Source organism: Pseudophryne corroboree, chromosome 2, assembly GCF_028390025.1.
Source record: "Pseudophryne corroboree isolate aPseCor3 chromosome 2, aPseCor3.hap2, whole genome shotgun sequence".
Classification (NCBI taxonomy): domain Eukaryota; kingdom Metazoa; phylum Chordata; class Amphibia; order Anura; family Myobatrachidae; genus Pseudophryne; species Pseudophryne corroboree.
The window spans coordinates 867,093,053-867,113,238 of NC_086445.1; the positions used below are offsets into that span (position 1 = coordinate 867,093,053).

Sequence of the window (20,186 nt, forward strand, 5' to 3'; positions counted from 1 at the left end):
TTCGCTGGGCGGAGAATCACGTAAGAGCACTGTCAGCAGTGTTCATTCCGGGAGTGGACAACTGGGAAGCAGACTTCCTCAGCAGACACGACCTCCACCCGGGAGAGTGGGGACTTCATCAAGAAGTCTTCACGTAGATTGCAAGTCGGTGGGAACTGCCACAGGTGGACATGATGGCATCCCGCCTCAACAAAAAGCTACAGAGGTATTGCGCTAGGTCAAGAGACCCTCAGGCGATAGCTGTAGACGCACTAGTGACACCGTGGGTGTTCCAGTCGGTTTATGTATTTCCTCCTCTTCCTCTCGTACCCAAGGTACTGAGAATCATAAGAAAAAGAGGAGTGAGAACAGTACTCATTGTTCCGGATTGGCCAAGAAGGACTTGGTATCCAGATCTGCAAGAAATGCTCACAGAGGACCCATGGCCTCTGCCTCTAAGACAGGACTTGTTGCAACAGGGGCCCTGTCTGTTCCAAGACTTACCGCGGCTGTGTTTGACGGCATGGTGGTTGAACGCCGGATCCTAGCAGAAAAAGGTATTCCGGATGAGGTTATTCCTACGCTGATAAAGGCTAGGAAGGACGTGACGGCTAAACATTATCACCGTATATGGCGAAAATATGTTGCTTGGTGTGAGGCCAGGAATGCCCCTACGGAGGAATTCCAGCTGGGCCGTTTCCTTCACTTCCTACAGTCGGGAGTGACTTTGGGCCTGAAATTGGGTTCCATTAAGGTCCAGATTTCGGCCCTATCCATTTTCTTTCAAAAAGAACTGGCTTCTCTTCCTGAAGTTCAGACGTTTGTAAAGGGAGTGCTGCATATTCAGCCCTCTTTTGTGCCTCCAGTGGCACCTTGGGATCTTAACGTGGTGTTGAGTTTCCTGAAGTCACACTGGTTTGAGCCACTCAAAACCGTGGAGTTAAAATTTCTCACGTGGAAGGTGGTCATGCTATTAGCCTTGGCTTCAGCTAGGCGTGTGTCAGAATTAGCGGCTTTGTCACATAAAAGCCTCTATCTGGTTTTCCTTATGGACAGGGCAGAATTGCGGACCCATCCACAATTTCTGCCAAAAATGGTGTCATCTTTTCATATGAACCAACCTATTGTGGTGCCTGTGGCTACTCGTGACTTGGAGGATTCCGAGTTACTAGATGTGGTCAGGGCTTTGAAGGTATGTAGCCAGAACGGCTAGAGTCAGGAAAACTGAGTCGCTGTTTATCCTGTATGCATCCAACAAGCTGGGTGCTCCTGCTTCAAAGCAAACTATTGCTCACTGGATCTGTAACACGATTCAGCAGGCTCATTCTGCGGCTGGATTGCCGCTTCCAAAATCAGTAAAAGCCCACTCCACAAGGAAGGTGGGCTCTTCTTGGGCGGCTGCCCGAGGGGTCTCGGCATTACAGCTTTGCCGAGCAGCTACTTGGTCAGGTTTGAACACTTTTGCAAAGTTCTACAAGTTTGATACCCTGGCTGAGGAGGACCTTGCTCATTCGGTGCTGCAGAGTCATCCGCACTCTCCCGCCCGTTTGGGAGCTTTGGTATAATCCCCATGGTCCTTACGGAGTCCCCAGCATCCACTAGGACGTTAGAGAAAATAAGATTTTACTTACCGGTAAATCTATTTCTCGTAGTCCGTAGTGGATGCTGGGCGCCCGTCCCAAGTGCGGACTTCTTCTGCAATACTTGTATATAGTTATTGCTTAAATAAGGGTTATGTTGTGGTTGCATCAGGGTTGATCTGATGCTCCGTTGTTGTTCATACTGTTAACTGGGTAAGTTTATCACAAGTTATACGGTGTGATTGGTGTGACTGGTATGAGTCTTGCCCTGGATTCCAAAATCCTTTCCTTGTACTGTCAGCTCTTCCGGGCACAGTTTCTCTAACTGAGGTCTGGAGGAGGGACATAGAGGGAGGAGCCAGAGCACACCAGTATCCAAATTCTTTCTTAAAGTGCCCTGTCTACTGCGGAGCCCGTCTTCCCCATGGTCCTTACGGAGTCCCCAGCATCCACTACGGACTACGAGAAATAGATTTTCCGGTAAGTAAAATCTTATTTTTTCCCTTATGTACAGCGCAGAGACTTGCTGCAGATGCAGTGGCATACCCTCCAGCTGCACTTTTTTGGCAGGTACAGGACCTTTTTTTTTTAATGGTCTGTACCGTTTTTTGACTCTCCAAGCTTCCATTGAAAGTATAGTAAAAGGGGCGTGGCCACGCCCACTTTTCGAATTTGCATCAATGTTTATGTGTAAGTGTTGGAGGGTATGTTGCTGCAGATGCAGTGGGACTATTTTGGGGTGTGGGTCTGGAGCTGTAGCTCCATCAGTCCCATTGCTAATCCTGCTCTGTAAAAACACAGCAGGCAAAGGGCAGAGCCTCCCATTGGATGTAACCTGTGTGGGAGGGTGTTTCTCGGCCAATCAGCTGTGGGCTGGGTGTGATAGACCTGCCAATAACCCAATGAGAGCTCCTAGCCACGCCCAGCGTTAGAAACCCAGGCACAGAATCACAGGGCTATTATATAGGAGATATATATATAGATATATATATATATATAGATATAGATATAGATATAGATATATAGATATATAGATAGATATAGATAGATATAGATAGATATATATCTATCTATCTATCTATGAGGATTTCGGCGGCACTCAGGTATATAAATGACACAGACGCAGCCACTTAAAGCAATGGCTTGCTTTAAGTGGCTGCGTCTGTGTCATTTATTTACCTGAGTGCCGCCGAAATCCTCCTTATATCCAGCAGCTTGGCTGCATTTTGCGGAAGGCAACGGGGACAGATTTAAACATATTAGCGAGTGCCGGATCCTACAGAATTCTATATAGATATATATTTATTAATTATTAGTCCAGTGCAGTTTTATTGTCTTACTAAAATAATTATCTGCATTGTGACTGTGTGTGCCTGTATCTGCTGTGTGGATTTCTCTTTCAGTGTATCCCAGCTTTGTCTATCACTGTATTCTGTTCCCTTAAGTAATAGCTGCGTCTGGGTCACATATATAGTGCTTCACAGTATTTACCGATATAGTGTATTCTAGTGTGTACTCAGTCACATCATACCGGACTTATTCCGGTGTTGTATACTGTGTACGCGGTCACATACTAGGGAATTTATTCGCAGATATTGTACTCTGGCTGTATCGTACTAATACGCTCTGTTGTTGCATAACTGAAAATGTCGTAACACAAAGGGCGGGAAATCCGAGGACGCTCCTACATCATGCAGCGCATGCACCAAGACTTTGTCCGAGGGGGAGATTTTGTATGATGGTCTGTGTACTATGTGCCATACATCTCCTAGTCAGTCCACAGCTCCTGTAACCAATCAGGAGCCACCTTGGGTGGCGTTCTCAACTATGTTAAATACGCTTGTGACACGCCTTACGCCCCCCTATGGGACCTCCTGTACCATTAGTCACATCTAGTTCCTATGGTAAATCCACCTTGGTTGGATAATTTGTCTACCCAGTTGCAGCAATTGAATCAATCTTGGTTAGACATAACACTGCCCCAAGCCACACTCGTGTCACGGGGTCATCTAAGCGGGCTCCTTCCTCCTCACAATCCACTAATCTCTCAGAAGATTCTTCTGAAGAGGACGGGAAGAACACTGTCCTGTCAGACACTGACACAGCTGCTTCTGACGAGGAATCTACAACTCAGGTTGATGATCCTGACCTAGTGGTTGCTATTAATCAGATCCTGCAAATATCAGATGATGATGAGGATTCCACTACGGTATCTAAAAAAAACCTGATAAGTTTAAACGTCAGCAGATAACTAAAACATTATTACCGCATTCTGACCATTTAGTGGACATACGACAAGAACCCTGTGTTACTGCAGGGAAGAAATTCTCCCTGTCTAAACGGATGGTAACTTGCTATCCTCTCCCTACAGAGTTGTGTAACAAGTGGGAAAATTCGCCGCCGGTGAATTCCCGTGTCACCCGTCTGGTGGTGTCATCTCTGCCTGTCACCACTGTCCCCTCACTGAAGGAACCGACAGATAAGCGTGTGGAGCGAAGCCTGAAGTCTATTTACTCCCTTACAGGTGGTCTACAGCCTCCTGGGCTGCAAAAGGAATTGAAGCATGGGTTCAGGCATTAGAGGACGAGTTGCCCCTGGATATGTCTGACAATGCCAGACCATACCTGTATCATATTACCACCGCCGCCGTTTACATTCAGGAGCCAAGGCGTCGACTACGTCCATCCTGGCTCGCCGTATTCTGTGGTTGAGGTCATGGAAGGTGGACCTGGACTCCAAAAAGACCTTGGAGGTCTCCCGTTTGAGGGAGACATCTTATTTGGGGAAGACCTCAATAAAATTGTGGCTGATTTGGCGGCTGCTAAGACTGCCTTTCTCCTTAATACTACTCCTTCTGCACAGAAGGCAAAAGGTACCAGTTTTCGCTCCTTTCGACCTCAAGGGAAAGCAAAGGGTCAGACTTACCTGAGACAATTTCTTGCTTCCAAACCACAAAGTCCAAGGCAGAACAATCCTGGGCAGCCTGTCAACCTGCTTCTAAACACGACAAGCCAGGGTGGGAGGCCGACTTCTGCGATTCACCAAGATCTGGTTAAAGACCACCTAAGACGCATGGGTGCGAGAAGTTGTCTCTCACGGGTACACACTGTTTTTTTTGAAACCCCCCCCCCCCCCTTGCCAGTTTTGCACCACGGTTATCCTTTTGATCCATTAAAAGCGCAAGCTCTTCACTTGGTTGTGCGCTCCCTCCTGGATACAGGAGTGGTGGTGTCGGTACCTCAGTCCCAGAGAGGCAGAGGATACTACTCGACCCTGTTTCTAGTACCGAAACCCAATGGGTCCTTCCTGCCTATACTCAACCTCAAATCATTGAACAAGTTTGTGAGTGTCCAAGTTCCGTATAGAAACACTGTGCTCAATTGTACTGGCCATGGAATCCAGAGACTATATGGTATCCCTGGATATACAGGATGCTTACCTGCGTATACCTATTGCCATATCGTATCAGCTATATCTGCGGTTTGCTGTTGGCAGTTTCAGACTCTGCAGTTTCAGACTCTGCCGTTTGGACTGGTCACGGCTCCTCGGATCTTCACCAAGATTATGGCCGTGATGACTGCTCATCTCAACTGGGGGTTGGGGCGCAGTGTTGGAGCAACAGGGTCGGTGGACCAGATAGAAATCACTCCTCCCGATAAATATTCTGGAATTACGGGCAGTGTTCAATGCTTTGTCTCTCGCCCTGCCTCTGATACAGAACAGGCCTGTTCAAGGGGTTCACTACGGCTGGCCGGCGGTCGGGCTCCCGGCGCCCAGCATACCGGCGCCGGGAGCCCGACCGCCGGCTGACCGACAGTGTGGCGAGCGCAAATGAGCCCCTTGCGGGCTCGCTGCGCTCGCCACGCTACGGGCACGGTGGCGCGCTACGCGCGCCACACTATTTTATTCTCCCTCTATGGGGGTCGTGGACCCCCACGAGGGAAAATAAGTGTCGGTATGCCGGCGGTCGGGCTCCCGGCGCCGGTATACTGAGCGCCGGGAGCCCGACCGCCGGTATACAGAAGACCACCCCTGTTCAAGTACGGTCAGACAACGCCACCATGGTGGCATACATAAAGGTGGCACTCGAAGCCGCATGGCAATGATAGAAGTGTCAAAAATCCTTCGTTGGGCGGAACACCATCTGCCAGCAATATCGCAAGTGTTCATTCCGGGATTCCTCAGCTGGGAGGCAGATTTCCTCAGTCATCAGGACGTTCACGCCGGAGAGTGGAGTCTTCATCAGGAAGTCTTTCAACTCCTAGTGGATAAGTGGGGCCTACCAGATGTAGACCTGATGGCGTCTCGACACAATCATAAAGTTCCGGTCTTTGGATCAAGTACCAGGGATTTTCAAGCACTGTTCATGGACACACTGCCAACTCCATGGATCTTTCAGCTGCCCTACGTGTTCCCTCCGGTGTCGCTCCTGCCCAGGGTACTGCGGAAGTTCAAACAAGGAGGAATACTACTTCTAGTCGCTCCAGCATGGCCCAGGTGGCATTGGTTCCCAGACCTGCAGGGTCTCTCGATAGAGCGTCCTTTTCTACTTCCTCAACACCCAGACCTCCTCGTTCAGGGCCCTTGTATCTACCCGGACCTGGCCAGACTGGCTTTGACAGCATGGTTCTTGAAGCTTCACTCCTGGGGGACAAAGAATTCTCTGAGGTGGTTATCCAAACCTATGCTGAAGACCCACAAACTGACATCTGTGTGGAATTAATACAGGGTCTGGAATTCTTACTTCACCTGGTGTGCTGCTAAGAATTATCATGCTTACAAATTCAGTTCTTCCAGACTTCTGGCTTTTCTGCAACAAGGCCTGAACTTAGGCCTTCTTCAGGCCTCCCTCAAGGTTCATATTTCTACCTTGTCGGTGTGGTTTCAGAGAACAATTGCGTCTATTCCTGATGATCATACTTTCACTCAGGGAGGATGAATCCATAAAACACCCTATGTCCCTCCTGTGGCTCCATGGGATCTGTCTGTTGTTTTGAATGCCCTGCAAGAGTCTCCATTTGAACCTCTTGAGTCAGTGGACCTTAAATGGCTCACAGTCAAGGTCCTGTTCCTACTGGCTATTGCTTATGCTAGAAGGGTGTTAGACCTAGGCGCTCTGTCCTGTTGTCCACCCTTTCTAATATTTCACCATGACCGGGCAGTTCTGAGAACTCGCCCTGGTTATTTGCCTAAGGTGGTGTCATCTTTTCACCTTAACCAAGAGATTGTGGTTCTGGCATTTATATCTTCTGATTTGTGTTCCAAAGACTGTCTTTGGATGTGGTAAAGGTTCTCCGTATTTATGTGGATAGGACTGCCTCTTTCAGGAGGTCAGATACCCTTTTTGTACTTTTTGGTTTGCACAAATGTGGCTGGCCTGCAAATAAGCAAACATTGGCCAGATGGATTAGAATGGTGATTGTAAAAACATATGCGCAGGCTGGACTCCCAGCTCCTGCTGCTATCAAAGCCCATTATACTCGGTCTGTTGGACCTTCTTGGGCGGCCTGCCATGGCGCGTCCGCTAAACAATTTTGCAAGGTGGCTACGTGGTCCTCAGTGAACACGTTCATTTGGTTCTATGCCTTTCGATACTTCTGCCTCCCAGGATGCTTTCTTTGGATGCAGTGTTCTTATACCCACTACGGTGCGTTCCCTCCCACGAGGAACTGCTTTAGGGCATCCCCGATGTGTTCCTTTGGAAACCAATGTACCCTGCTTCAGAAAATGAGATTTATGGTAGATTTACCATGGTTAATCTTTTTCTGCGAGGTACATTGGTTCCACAGGGCACCCGCCCTGACGCATCTATGGGTTTGTATGGCATTAGCTGCTAGTCCCTTCTCCTATTGTGAGAACGTGGTTCTATGTGACTAACATCTACCTTCTCTTTTACCTGCTTCTGCATTGGACTGGTTTTCGAAACTGTGCTCACATTGCCTAGAGGTGGTGTTATAGAGGAGGCCCCAATGTATTCTGGTACAGTCTAAAGCTTTAACCTGTTGGTGCCTGGATCAAGATCCATCCCTACACCCCAATGTTTTCCTGTGGAACCAATGTACCTAGCAGAAAGGGATTTCAAGTCTACAATAGATCTCTCTCTCTCTCTCTCTCTCTCTCTCTCTCTCTCTCTCTCTCTCTCTCTCTCTCTCTCTCTCTCTCTCTCTCTCTCTCGATACAGACAGACAGACATAATATATAAATAAATAATCTTAGGGGGCCCCAGAGATATCAATGTATCGGGCCCTGGACCCATGGAGAAATGTAGATGCTCAGCTACTGGTAGATTCTCAGACTTTCTTACATATATTTTAATTTAGCAGCCAAAGTCATTTGAGTTGGCCTATAGTCACAGATTAAAACCGAAGTGCATGATATGGCTCACTCTGTTTGGTCCTCAGTCTTTTTCCTTTGTTCCCAGGGTGGCGTCCAAGTCGCACACTACTGCTGCATACAATGTAAGGGTTAGATTCCAGGTTACTCATGCATTGTAATTTTGCTGCATTGGTGATGTGACAAAGATGCATATTTGGCCCAGAATTGTGTTGCGGACATAGGGTATGGCTCAGTTACATAATCTGTAAAGCTGTGTAAACACCTATACAATCGTCAGGCCGTTTGTTCGTTTACAACCTTTTTTATTTGATATTGGAAGTGTGTACGCACTATTGATAGTGTTTTGTTGGAAGAAACCCTGTTGTAGTGGTGGCCGTATCTTATGTACAGTTTAATTTTCATCCAATTCGGCAGGTCCAGGTCGGACCGTTCTTACGCTTCACATATAAAATTAAGGTATTGTATTAGGGCAGAGTAACACTGTTATCCGCGCAGGAACAGCACACTCTACAGTTTTGCTCTGTTCAATTCTGACACTTCCTTCACCATATGTGGCTACGGCACTGACTCAGAGGCTGCCGACAGACTTCCACTTATGCTCGCTGGTACAGCTGTTGAAGTGGCGGGCTGGCTTTGGACTGTGTTCTGTGACCTCTGAAGTCAACTGCGCATGCGCACTGTAATCCCGGACATCCCAGGATTGATGCGCTAATCGTGGCATTTTTGGGCCAGAATCCTGGGATTCCGCCGATCCCGAGATTGGCCTCCCTAATACAGACATTCATCATGTAGATGCTGATGAAATGTCGACATGTCGTCCATGGTGGTCCAGCGGGGTTTTACTTGCTCTCTGATGGCTGCAGCAGCTTCTTACAGGTGCCAACGGTCATGTTACTATTACTTCAGGCTAAGTCATCTGACAGAGCTGTGTTCCCGTGAGCATACTGGCCCTAACCTTAAATACGAATCCTAATCCTCCCCTTAGTGCCTAACCCCTATGTCAATTTTCTGACACTGGGCTCAATCTAATTAGCTGCGATATCATTGGAGCTGCAAATTCACACAAAACTGCTCGCCTCCCCATAGAGGCCCGAGCAGTTTTGTGCGAATTGGGGCTGATTCGAGCCCATGAAGGGTAAAAGATCGGGTGCCATTGACTGCGTTTCCACGCTGTTGCAACAGCACTTCACACCCTTTGTAACTAATTGGATTGTCCCCAATGTCTGCATTGCGCATAATGACATTCTGAGAATGTTGAAATTTTCTTGTTGACCTAATGACTACATCCCGTTAAACCTAGCTGACCACCTGCTAATCCAAGAAATAATTCCCACTTTGTCACTCTATATACTCATTATCAGAAGCCATGCTAGTAAGCTGTAGTGGGAGCGAGTCTGATAGCACAGAGCTCACACAGCCTGATCAGCCCTGGTCCAGCTAGTGTGGGTTTAGTTTGGGGGCTAGATTAAGTAAGAATAAACTCTGTACCAATAAGTGAGGGGGTCTCTTTACTATAGGATAAGTAATGCATATTGTTTAAGTTTGTCATTTAATTTTTAGGCATCACCTGGAGAAATCCCTTCAGGTGGACCCTTGGGAGTCCATGAAGTTGGCTGACGTAGGTAAGAACATTCTCCTATTAACACTTTTCCTCGGAGTTGTGAGACTGAGCCCTCCACGTCCCCTGTGGCAGGAAACATACTCACACTGGTACACACCAAAGGCAGAGCGGCTTTGAAAGTAGAAATCTATCACAATATATGTAAAATGGACCACTTTACACTCCGCCTGAGAATATCCTATGCAAAGATTAATGAAGGCATTATCTTCTGGTACAGATTGTAGCTACAGACTGCAATACCCTTGAGGCATTGTGAAATAGGCCTGGCTTTAAATGTCCACCATTTGTTATAAAAGGAGCTGCCTTTCCAGCAAATGTCGGCTTGTGCTAGATTAGAATTGCAAATTAGACAATAAATTAGTCTCTTTATTCTTCACATATGTTACTGTGGTAATGTCTTGATCATGAGTCAGGGATAGCGAGATTGCTCTTGGTCAGTGAATATTTAGAAATAATTTATTTTTCTTAGTTGTGCATCGTACCCTGAAAAAAGTTTGGTCTGTTTTTTATATATGAAAGATGTTTGACAACAGTGTATTCCTTCACAAGATTGTCAGACTCCTATTATTACTTCTCTGTGCTTTTTTACCTCAATTACCCTCAACACATCGTTACACCGCGGCCATATTAAAGGTGCTCAATTCACATACAAGTTCTTTTATGAGGTCCTTGTTTACTACAATACATGTTCTCCACCACATGCCAACCAAAGCACACCCCCATCCGACACTTTTTTTAAATTTCAGGTACATATACTTTTATATACTCACTGTATTTATTACCAGGGCCAGATTATAGGTGGGTCAGACGGGGCGGTCACACTGCAGTAAGCATTGCCCCGACCTGGCACTCCTCCGCACCCTGATGCTATCAGGGGGTACAGTAGTAAGGGGCCCGTACTGATCCCAGCTGATAGTTACCTTTGATTCACAGACAGCTGTGAATCAGCTGACACTCTGTGACACAGCAGGGTAATGCAGACGCAGGGTGGGTCTGATGACATTTCATATTACAATTGGTCATATAAATCTGCAAATAAAATGTTACATGATTTTCCCAAAGCCGAAAACAGCATCGACCAAAAATATGAACTTGTGATAAAATGTGTAACGAGCGCTATAATTATCATATATTAAGTATATTGTAATGGGTATGTGAAAATTATAAAAATAGCACCTGTAAAGAAAAAATGATCATTCATATGTTTATAACTCCTTTCTGGAGTATATGGGTTGAGCTCAGTCCGTTGAAAAACCAACAATGTAGAAATTTCCCTGACTTTCCCTACCTACTAGTCCCGTCCATCGGCTTGGAAGGTGATGTTAGCGCTCCTTCCTTTCCACTGCGTCCAGCGGTTTGATGTCAGGTCGCGGCTCGATGATTTCACACTGCGGCTTTTATAATTTTCACATACCCATTACAATACACTTAATATATAATAATAATAGCGCTCGTTACACATTTTTTCAGTATAATTAAAAATTGAGCAGCTTATTCATATATACAGTGCAGTTGTCATATACCTCTTCATGAACTTGTGATAATTTCCCAATGCACATCCCACGTAGATATAATCAAAACCCTGATGTGGAGAACAAATTCAGGCTGATTTTTTAGCAAAACAAAATGCGTGAATTGACTGGGAATTTCCCACAAAGTACTTTCCATCTACTCTTCCAAAAAGATCATTACTATGTATAATGTAGTTATTCCATTTCCTCACAACAACCTCAGTTAGTGGTATTGGCCGTACAGTGACTGTGAGGGAAAGATGCAGGTATTGTGCTGGGCTGTGACCGCCACCTGTAGCCAGCCTTGTTTATTCACTATATGTATTGCATGGATGAAGATCTGTGTGAGTCAGGTGTTCCTTTTTAAAGACTATTTGTATACCACATTTAGCCATTATGTCAGTCCTCTACTGATATCTCTGGTTGTTCCTGGTTGACTGGCTACAAACTTAACAAAACAAAAGCCTTACGTTCCGTGTATTCTGGTGATCTCACCTGCTCTCTCCTTTCTTCAGTGGTGGTTCTGGTGGATGTTTCGGATAAATGGATGCGAAAATCTTTGCACTTGGAGGTTCTAGCTTGTTTGTCTCAGTACTCTCATATCCCCAGCATACTTGTGCTAAACAAGGTAAGAACAGGAAAAAATAGCTTTATACTCTTACAGGGCTGCTTAGACTATCTCAGTGATTATGTGCAGATTGTCATTAAGCAGGAATGGAGGACAAAACAAATAGTGGCCACTGGATTATTTATATTTTGTGTGCACCATCAGTGTACATGAGCAAATTGGGAGTCTGATGATCTATCAGGAACTAGCTATATACTTGTTGCTGTGGCATTATTATTATTTTTCTAACGTCCTAGAGGATGCTGGGACTCCGTAAGGACCATGGGGATAGACGGGCTCCGCAGGAGACATGGGCGCTTTAAGAAAGACTTTAGGCTCTGGGTGTGCACTGGCTCCTCCCTCTATGCCCCTCCTCCAGACCTCAGTTTGATACTGTGCCCAGAGGAGATGTGTGCACTGCAGGGAGCTCTCCTGAGTTTCCTGTAAGAAAGTATTTTGGTTAGGTTTTTTATTTTCAGGGAGCCTGCTGGCAACAGACTCCCTGCATCGAGGGACTGAGGAGAGAGAAACAGCCCTACTTCTCTTGAGTTTCAAGGTCCTGTTTCTTAGGCTACTGGACACCATTAGCTCCAGAGGGATTGGTACGCAGGTTTCATCCTCGCCGTCCGTCCCAGAGCCGCGCCGCCGTCCTCCTCGCAGAGCCAGAAGATATAAGCCGGGTGAGTAGGAGAAGAAAGAAGACTTCAGAGGCTGCAGAAGACGTCTGATCCTCATAGAGGTAACGCACAGCGGTGAAGCTGTGCGCCATTGCTCCCGTTCACCTCACACACTCCGGTCACTGTAAGGGTGCAGGGCGCAGGGGGGGCGCCCTGGGCAGCAGTATAAACCTCTCCTATGGCAAAAGCATATATATACATGTACAGCTGGGCACTGTACATGGATATAAAGAGCCCCCGCCATGTTTTGATAGATTTTGAGCGGGACAGAAGCCCGCCGCCGAGGGCGCAGGGCTTCTTCCTCAGCACTCACCAGCGCCAATTTCTCCACAGCACAGCGCTGAGAGGAAGCTCCCCGGACTCTCCCCTGCTTACTGACGGCGACAGTGGGTTTTTCAAGAGGGGGGGGCAAATAAATTGGCGTGTATAAAGTTATAACACCGCTACTGGGTAAAACATTGTGTTTTTTCCTGGGTCATATAGCGCTAGGGTGTGTGCTGGCATACTCTCTCTCTGTCTCTCCAAAGGGCCTGGTGGGGAACCTGTCTTCAGAAAAGAGCTTCCCTGTGTGTGTGGAGTGTGTCGGTACGCGTGTGTCGACATGTATGAGGTTGAAGGCTCACCTAAGGAGGAGGGGGAGTGTATGAATGCAAGGTCTCCGTCGGCAGCGCCGACACCTGACTGGATGGATATGTGGAATGTCTTAAGTGCTAATGTGAATTTATTGCACAAAAGATTAGACAAAGCTGAGGCTAGGGAACAGCCAGGAAGTCAAACCATGCCTGTCCCAATGTCGACGAGTCCTTCGGGGTCTCAGAAGCGCACACTATCCCAAGTAGTTGACACAGATACCGACACGGATTCAGACGCCAGTGTCGACTACGATGATGCAAAATTACAGCCAAAAGTGGCTAAGGGTATTCGATATATGATTATTGCAATAAGAGGTTTTGCATATCACAGAGTAACCCCCTGTCCCTGACACGAGGGTACACATGTATAAAGAGAAAAAGCCTGAGGTTACCTTTCCATCCTCGTATGAGCTGAACGAATTATGCGAAAAGGCTTGGGAAACCCCAGACAAGAGACTGCAGGTTCCCAAAAGGATTCTTATGGCGTATCCTTTCCTGCAAAAGGATAGGATACGATGGGAATCCTCTCCTAAGGTGGACAAGGCATTGACACGTTTATCAAAAAAGATAGCGCTGCCATCCCAAGATACGGCTACCCTCAAGGATGCTGCTGATCGCAAGCAGGAGATTACCATGAAGTCCATTTACACACATTCTGGTACAATACTTAGACCGGCAATGGCGTCGGCCTGGGTTTGTAGTGCTGTGGCTGCATGGACTAATTCCTTATCAGCGGAGATTGAGACCCTAGATAAGGATACCATTTTAATGACCCTAGGGCATATAAAAGATGCTGTATTATATATGAGGGATGCTCAAAGAGATGTTTGTTTACTTAGTTCCAGAATAAACGCTGTGTCTGTTTCCGCTAGGCGAGTCTTATGGACCCGACAGTGGACGGGGGATGCCGACTCGAAGAGGCATATGGAGTTTTTGCCTTACAAAGGTGAGGAGTTATTTGGAGAAGGCCTCTCGGACCTCGTCTCCACAGCTACGGCAGGTAAATGGAATTTCTTGCCTTATGTTCCCTCACAGCCTAAGAAAGCGCCTCATTATCGAATGCAGTCCTTTCGTTCGAATAAAAGCAAAAAAGTACGTGGATCGTCCTTTCTTACCAGAGGTAAGGGCAGAGGAAAAAAGCTGCACACAGCTAGTTCCCAGGAACAGAAGTCCTCCCCGGCCTCTGCAAAATCCACCGCATGACGCCGGGGCTCCCCTGAGGGAGTCTGCTCCAGTGGGGGCACGTCTTCGACTTTTCAGCCACATCTGGGTTCTCTCACAGGTGGATCCCTGGGCAATAGAAATTGTTTCTCAGGGATACAAGCTGGAATTCGAAGAGGTCCCCCCTCGCCGCTTTTTCAAATCGGCTCTGCCAGCTTCTCCCTCAGAGAGGGAGTTAGTGTTAATTGCAATTCAAAAATTGGATCTTCAACAGGTGGTGGTCAAGGTTCCCCTACTGCAACAGGGGAGGGGATATTACTCAACTCTGTTTGTGGTCCCGAAACCGGACGGTTCGGTCAGACCCATTTTGAATTTAAAATCCCTGAACCTATACTTGAAAAAGTTAAAGTTCAAGATGCAGTCGCTCAGAGCGGTCATCGCCAGCCTGGAAGGGGGGGATTTTATGGTTTCCCTAGACATAAAGGATGCGTACCTTCATATTCCAATATTCCACCTCATCAGGCGTTCCTGAGATTTGCTGTACAGGATTGTCATTACCAATTTCAGACGTTGCCGTTTGGGCTTTCCACGGCCCCGAGGATTTTCACCAAGGTACTGGCGGAAATGATGGTGCTCCTGCGCAAGCAAGGTGTCACAATTATCCCATACTAAAAGCGAGATCTCGGGAGAAGTTACTGGACAGCGTGTCACTTTCATTGAAGGTGTTACAGCAACACGGCTGGAGTCTCAATATCCTGAAGTCGCAGCTGGTTCCTACGACGCGTCTGACCTTCTTGGGCTTGATTCTGGACACAGACCAGAAAAGGGTTTTTCTTCCGACGGAAAAAGCTCAGGAACTCATGACTCTGGTCAGGACCCTATTGAAGCCAAAACAGGTGTCAGTGCATCACTGCACTCGAGTCCTGGGGAAAATGGTGGCATCATACGAAGCCATTCCCTTCGGCAGGTTCCATGCGAGAACCTTCCAATGGGACCTGCTGGACAAGTGGTCCAGGTCACATCTACATATGCATCGGCGGATCACCCTGTCCCCCAGAGCCAGGTATCTCTCCTGTGGTGGCCTAGAGGGCCGCAGGTTCGGCATTCAGGACTGGATCCTGGTGACCACGGACGCAAGCCTCCGAGGTTGGGGAGCAGTCACACAGGGAAGAAATTTCCAAGGTCTTTGGTCAAGTTAGAGACTTGTCTCCACATCAACGTCCTGGAGTTGAGGGCCATATACAACGCCCTACGTCAAGCGGAGGCATTACTTCGCGACAAACCAGTTCTGATTCAGTCAGACAATGTCACCGCAGTGGCTCATGTAAACCGTCAAGGCGGCACAAGGAGCAGGGTGGCAATGGCGGAAGCCACGAGGATTCTTCGCTGGGCGGAGAATCATGTCAGCGCACTGTCAGCAGTGTTCATTCCGGGAGTGGACAATTGGGAAGCAGACTTCCTCAGCAGACACGATCTGCATCCGGTAGAGTGGGGGCTTCATCAAGAAGTCTTCGAGCAGATCGCAAGTCGGTGGGGACTGCCCCAAATAGACATGATGGCATCCCGTCTCAACAAAAAGCTTAAAAGGTATTGCGCCAGGTCAAGAGATCCTCAGGCGGTAGCTGTGGATGCCCTGGTGACACCGTGGGTGTACCGGTCGATCTATGTATTTCCTCCTCTTCCTCTCATATCCAAGGTGTTGAGAATAATAAGACAAAGAGGAGTGAGAACGATCCTCATTGTTCCAGATTGGCCACGAAGGACCTGGTATCCGGAGCTGCAGGAGTTGCTCACAGAAGATCCGTGGCCTCTTCCTCTAAGACAGGACCTGCTGCAACAGGGCCCCTGTCTGTTCCAGGACTTACCGCGGCTGCGTTTGACGGCATGGCGGTTGAACGCCGGATCCTAGCAAAAAAAAGGTATTCCGGATGAGGTCATTCCTACACTAATAAAGGCTAGGAAGGACGTGACATCAAAACATTATCACCGAATATGGCGAAAATATGTTTCTTGGTGTGAGGCCAGGAATGCTCCTACGGAAGAATTCCAGCTGGGCCGTCTCCTTCACTTCCTACAAACTGGAGTGAATTTGGGCCTAAAATTAGGCTCCATTAAGGTTCAGATTTCGGCCCTTTCCATTTTCTTTCAGAAGGAATTGGCCTCTCTTCCTGAAGTACAGACGTTTGTAAAGGGAGTACTGCATATTCAGCCTCCTTATGTACCTCCGGTGGCGCCTTGGGACCTTAACGTGGTGTTAAGTTTCCTTAAGTCACATTGGTTTGAACCACTCAAAACGGTGGAGTTAAAATATCTCACTTGGAAGGTGGTCATGTTAGCATTAGCTTCAGCTAGGCGAGTATCTGAATTAGCGGCTTTATCACATAAAAGCCCCTATCTGGTTTTTCATATGGATAGGGCGGAATTGCGGACTCGTTCTCGATTCCTACCTAAAGTGGTCTCATCCTTTCATATGAACCAGCCTATTGTCGTGCCTGTGGCTACACGTGACTTGGAGGATTCCGAGTCCCTTGATGTGGTCAGGGCTTTGAAGATTTACGTAGCCAGAACGGCTAGTATCAGAAAAACAGAGGCACTGCTTGTCCTGTATGCAGCCAACAAGGTTGGCGGCCCTGCTTCAAAGCAGACTGTTGCTCGCGGGATCTGTTACACGATTCAGCAGGCGCATTCTACTGCAGGATTGCCGTTACTAAAATCGGTTAAGGCCCATTCCACTAGGAAGGTGGGCTCTTCTTGGGCGGCTGCCCGAGGGGTCTCGGCACTACAGCTGTGCCGGGCTGCTACTTGGTCGGGGTCAAACACCTTTGCAAAGTTCTATAAGTTTGATACCCTGGCTGAGGAGGACCTTCTGTTTGCTCAATCGGTGCTGCAGAGTCATACGCACTCTCCCGCCCGTTTGGGAGCTTTGGTATAATCCCCATGGTCCCAGCATCCTCTAGGACGTTAGAGAAAATAAGATTTTAAACCTACCGGTAAATCTTTTTCTCGTAGTCCGTAGAGGATGCTGGGCGCCCGTCCCAAGTGTGGACTACTTATGCAAGGCTTGTATATAGTTATTGCGTACATAAGGGTTATGTTATAGTTTCATCAGTGGTGGACCGAGGCTATGTTGGTTTTTCATACTGTTAACTAGATAGTATATCACAAGTTATACGGTGTGGCTGGTATGAATCTTGCCCTTGGATTACCTAAAATCCTTTCCTTGTACCGTCCGTCTCCTCTGGGCACAGTTTCTCTAACTGAGGTCTGGAGGAGGGGCATAGAGGGAGGAGCCAGTGCACACCCAGAGCCTAAAGTCTTAAAGTGCCCATGTCTCCTGCGGAGCCCGTCTATCCCCATGGTCCTTACGGAGTCCCAGCATCCTCTACGGACTACGAGAAAAAGATTTACCGATAGGTTTAAAACCTTATTTCTCTATCGTCCTTGTGGATGCTGGGGTTCCTGAAAGGACCATGGGGAATAGCGGCTCCGCAGGAGACAGGGCACAAAAAGTAAAGCTTTCCGATCAGGTGGTGTGCACTGGCTCCTCCCCCTATGACCCTCCTCCAGACTCCAGTTAGATTTTTGTGCCCGGCCGAGAAGGGTGCAATCTAGGTGGCTCTCCTAAAGAGCTGCTTAGAGAAAGTTTAGCTTAGGTTTTTTATTTTACAGTGAGTCCTGCTGGCAACAGGATCACTGCAACGAGGGACTTAGGGGAGAAGGAGTGAACTCACCTGCGTGCAGGATGGATTGGCTTCTTGGCTACTGGACATCAGCTCCAGAGGGACGATCACAGGTACAGCCTGGATGGTCACCGGAGCCGCGCCGCCGGCCCCCTTGCAGATGCTGAAGTAAGAAGAGGTCCAGAATTGGCGGCTGAAGACTCCTGCAGTCTTCTAAAGGTAGCGCACAGCACTGCAGCTGTGCGCCATTTTCCTCTCAGCACACTTCACACGGCAGTCACTGAGGGTGCAGGGCGCTGGGAGGGGGGCGCCCTGGGAGGCAAATGAAAACCTTTTTTGGCGAAAAATACCTCACATATAGCCCCCAGAGGCTATATGGAGATATTTAACCCCTGCCAAGATTCACTAAATAGCGGGAGACGAGCCCGCCGAAAAAGGGGCGGGGCCTTTCTCCTCAGCACACAGCGCCATTTTCTCTCACAGAAAGCCTGGAGAGAAGGCTCCCAGGCTCTCCCCTGCACTGCACTACAGAAACAGGGTTAAAACAGAGAGGGGGGGCACTGATTTTGGCGATATTGAGATATATATAAAGATGCTATAAGGGAAAACACTTATATAAGGTTGTCCCTATATAATTATAGCGTTTTGGTGTGTGCTGGCAAACTCTCCCTCTGTCTCCCCAAAGGGCTAGTGTGGGTCCTGTCCTCTGTCAGAGCATTCCCGGTGTGTGTGCTGTGTGTCGGTACGTGTGTGTCGACATGTATGAGGACGATGTTGGTGAGGAGGCGGAGAAATTGCCTGTAATGGTGATGTCACTCTCTAGGGAGTCGACACCGGAATGGATGGCTTATTTAGGGAATTACGTGAGAATGTCAACACGCTGCAAGGTCGGTTGACGACGTGAGACGGCCGACAAACTATTAGTACCGGTCCAGGCGTCTCAGAAACACCGTCAGGGGCGTTAAAAACGCCCATTTACCTCAGTCGGTCGACACAGACACAGACACGGACACTGAATCCAGTGTCGACGGTGAATAAACAAACGTATTTCTCATTAGGGCCACACGTTAAGGGCAATGAAGGAGGTGTTGCGTATTTCTGATACTACAAGTACCACAAAAAAGGGTATTATGTGGGAGTGAAAAAACTACCTGTAGTTTTTCCTGAATCAGATAAAATAAAATGAAGTGTGTGATGATGCGTGGGGTTACCCCGATAGCAAATATTGGCGTTATACCCTTTCCCGCCAGAAATTAGGGCGCGTTGGGAAACACCCCTTAGGGTGATAAGGCGCTCACACGCTTATCAAGAGGCGTTACCGTCTCCAGATACGGCCGCCCTCAAGGAGCCAGCTGATAGGAAGCTGGAAAGATATCCTAAAAAGTATATACACACATACGGTGGTTATACTGCGACCAGCGATCGCCATCAGCCTGGAGATGCAGTGCTGGGTTGGCTTGGTCGGATTCCCTGACTGAAAATATTTTATTCATATAGAGCATTTAATAGGATGCATTCTATATATATGTACGTGAGATGCACAGAGGGATATTTGCTCTCTGGCATCAAGATAAGTACGTTGTCCATATCACCCAGAAGATGTCATGGACACGACAGTGGTCAGGTGATACAGATCCCATACGGCACATGGAAGTATTGCCGTATAAAGGGAAGGAGTTAGTTGGGGTCGGTCCATCGGACCTGGGGACCACGGCAACAGCTGGGAAATCCAACCTTTTTACCCCAAGTTACATCTCAGCTGAAAAAGACACCGTCTTTTCAGCCTCAATCCTTCCTTTCCCATGAGGGCATGCAGGCAAAAGGCCAGTCATATCTGCCCAGACATAGAGGTAAGGGAAGTAGACTGCAGCAGGCAGCCCCTTCCCAGGAAAAGAAGCCCTCCACCGCGTCTGCCAAGTCCTCAGCATGACGCTGGGGCCGTGCAAGCGGACTCAAGGTGGGGGGGTAGTCTCAAGAGTCTCAGCGCGCAGTGGGATCACTCGCAGGTTGACCCCTAGATAGTACAAGTATTATCCCAGGGGTACAGATTGGAGAGTCGAGACATCTTCTCCTCGCAGGTTTCTGAAGTCTGCTTTACCAACGGCTCCCTCCGACAGGGAGGCAGCATTGGAAACAATTCACAAGCTGTATATCCAGCAGGTGATAATCAAAGTACCTCTCCTACAACAAGGAAAAGGGTATTATTTTTCCACACTATATTGTGGTACTGAAGCCAGACGGCTTGGTGAGACATAGTCTAAGCTGAAATCTTTGAACACTTACATAAAAGGTTCAAATCGAGATGGAGTCACTCAGAGCAGTGATAGCGAACCGGAAAAAAGGGGACTATATGGTGTCCCTGGACATCAAGGATTACCTCCATGTCCAAATTTGCCCTTCTC

The 20,186-nt window shown here is 47.8% G+C and overlaps 1 protein-coding gene across 1 annotated transcript in view; it reads left to right on the forward strand.

Moving 5' to 3' along the window:
* ERAL1 (Era like 12S mitochondrial rRNA chaperone 1) overlaps window positions 1-20,186 on the forward strand; it is an 84,987-nt gene that overhangs the window by 57,391 nt on the left and 7,410 nt on the right. Inside the window, exons 6-7 of the mRNA XM_063955898.1 lie at window positions 9,456-9,517; window positions 11,543-11,655. Of these exons, the coding sequence (XP_063811968.1) occupies window positions 9,456-9,517; window positions 11,543-11,655 (175 nt within the window). The remainder of the gene's footprint in view (window positions 1-9,455; window positions 9,518-11,542; window positions 11,656-20,186) is intronic.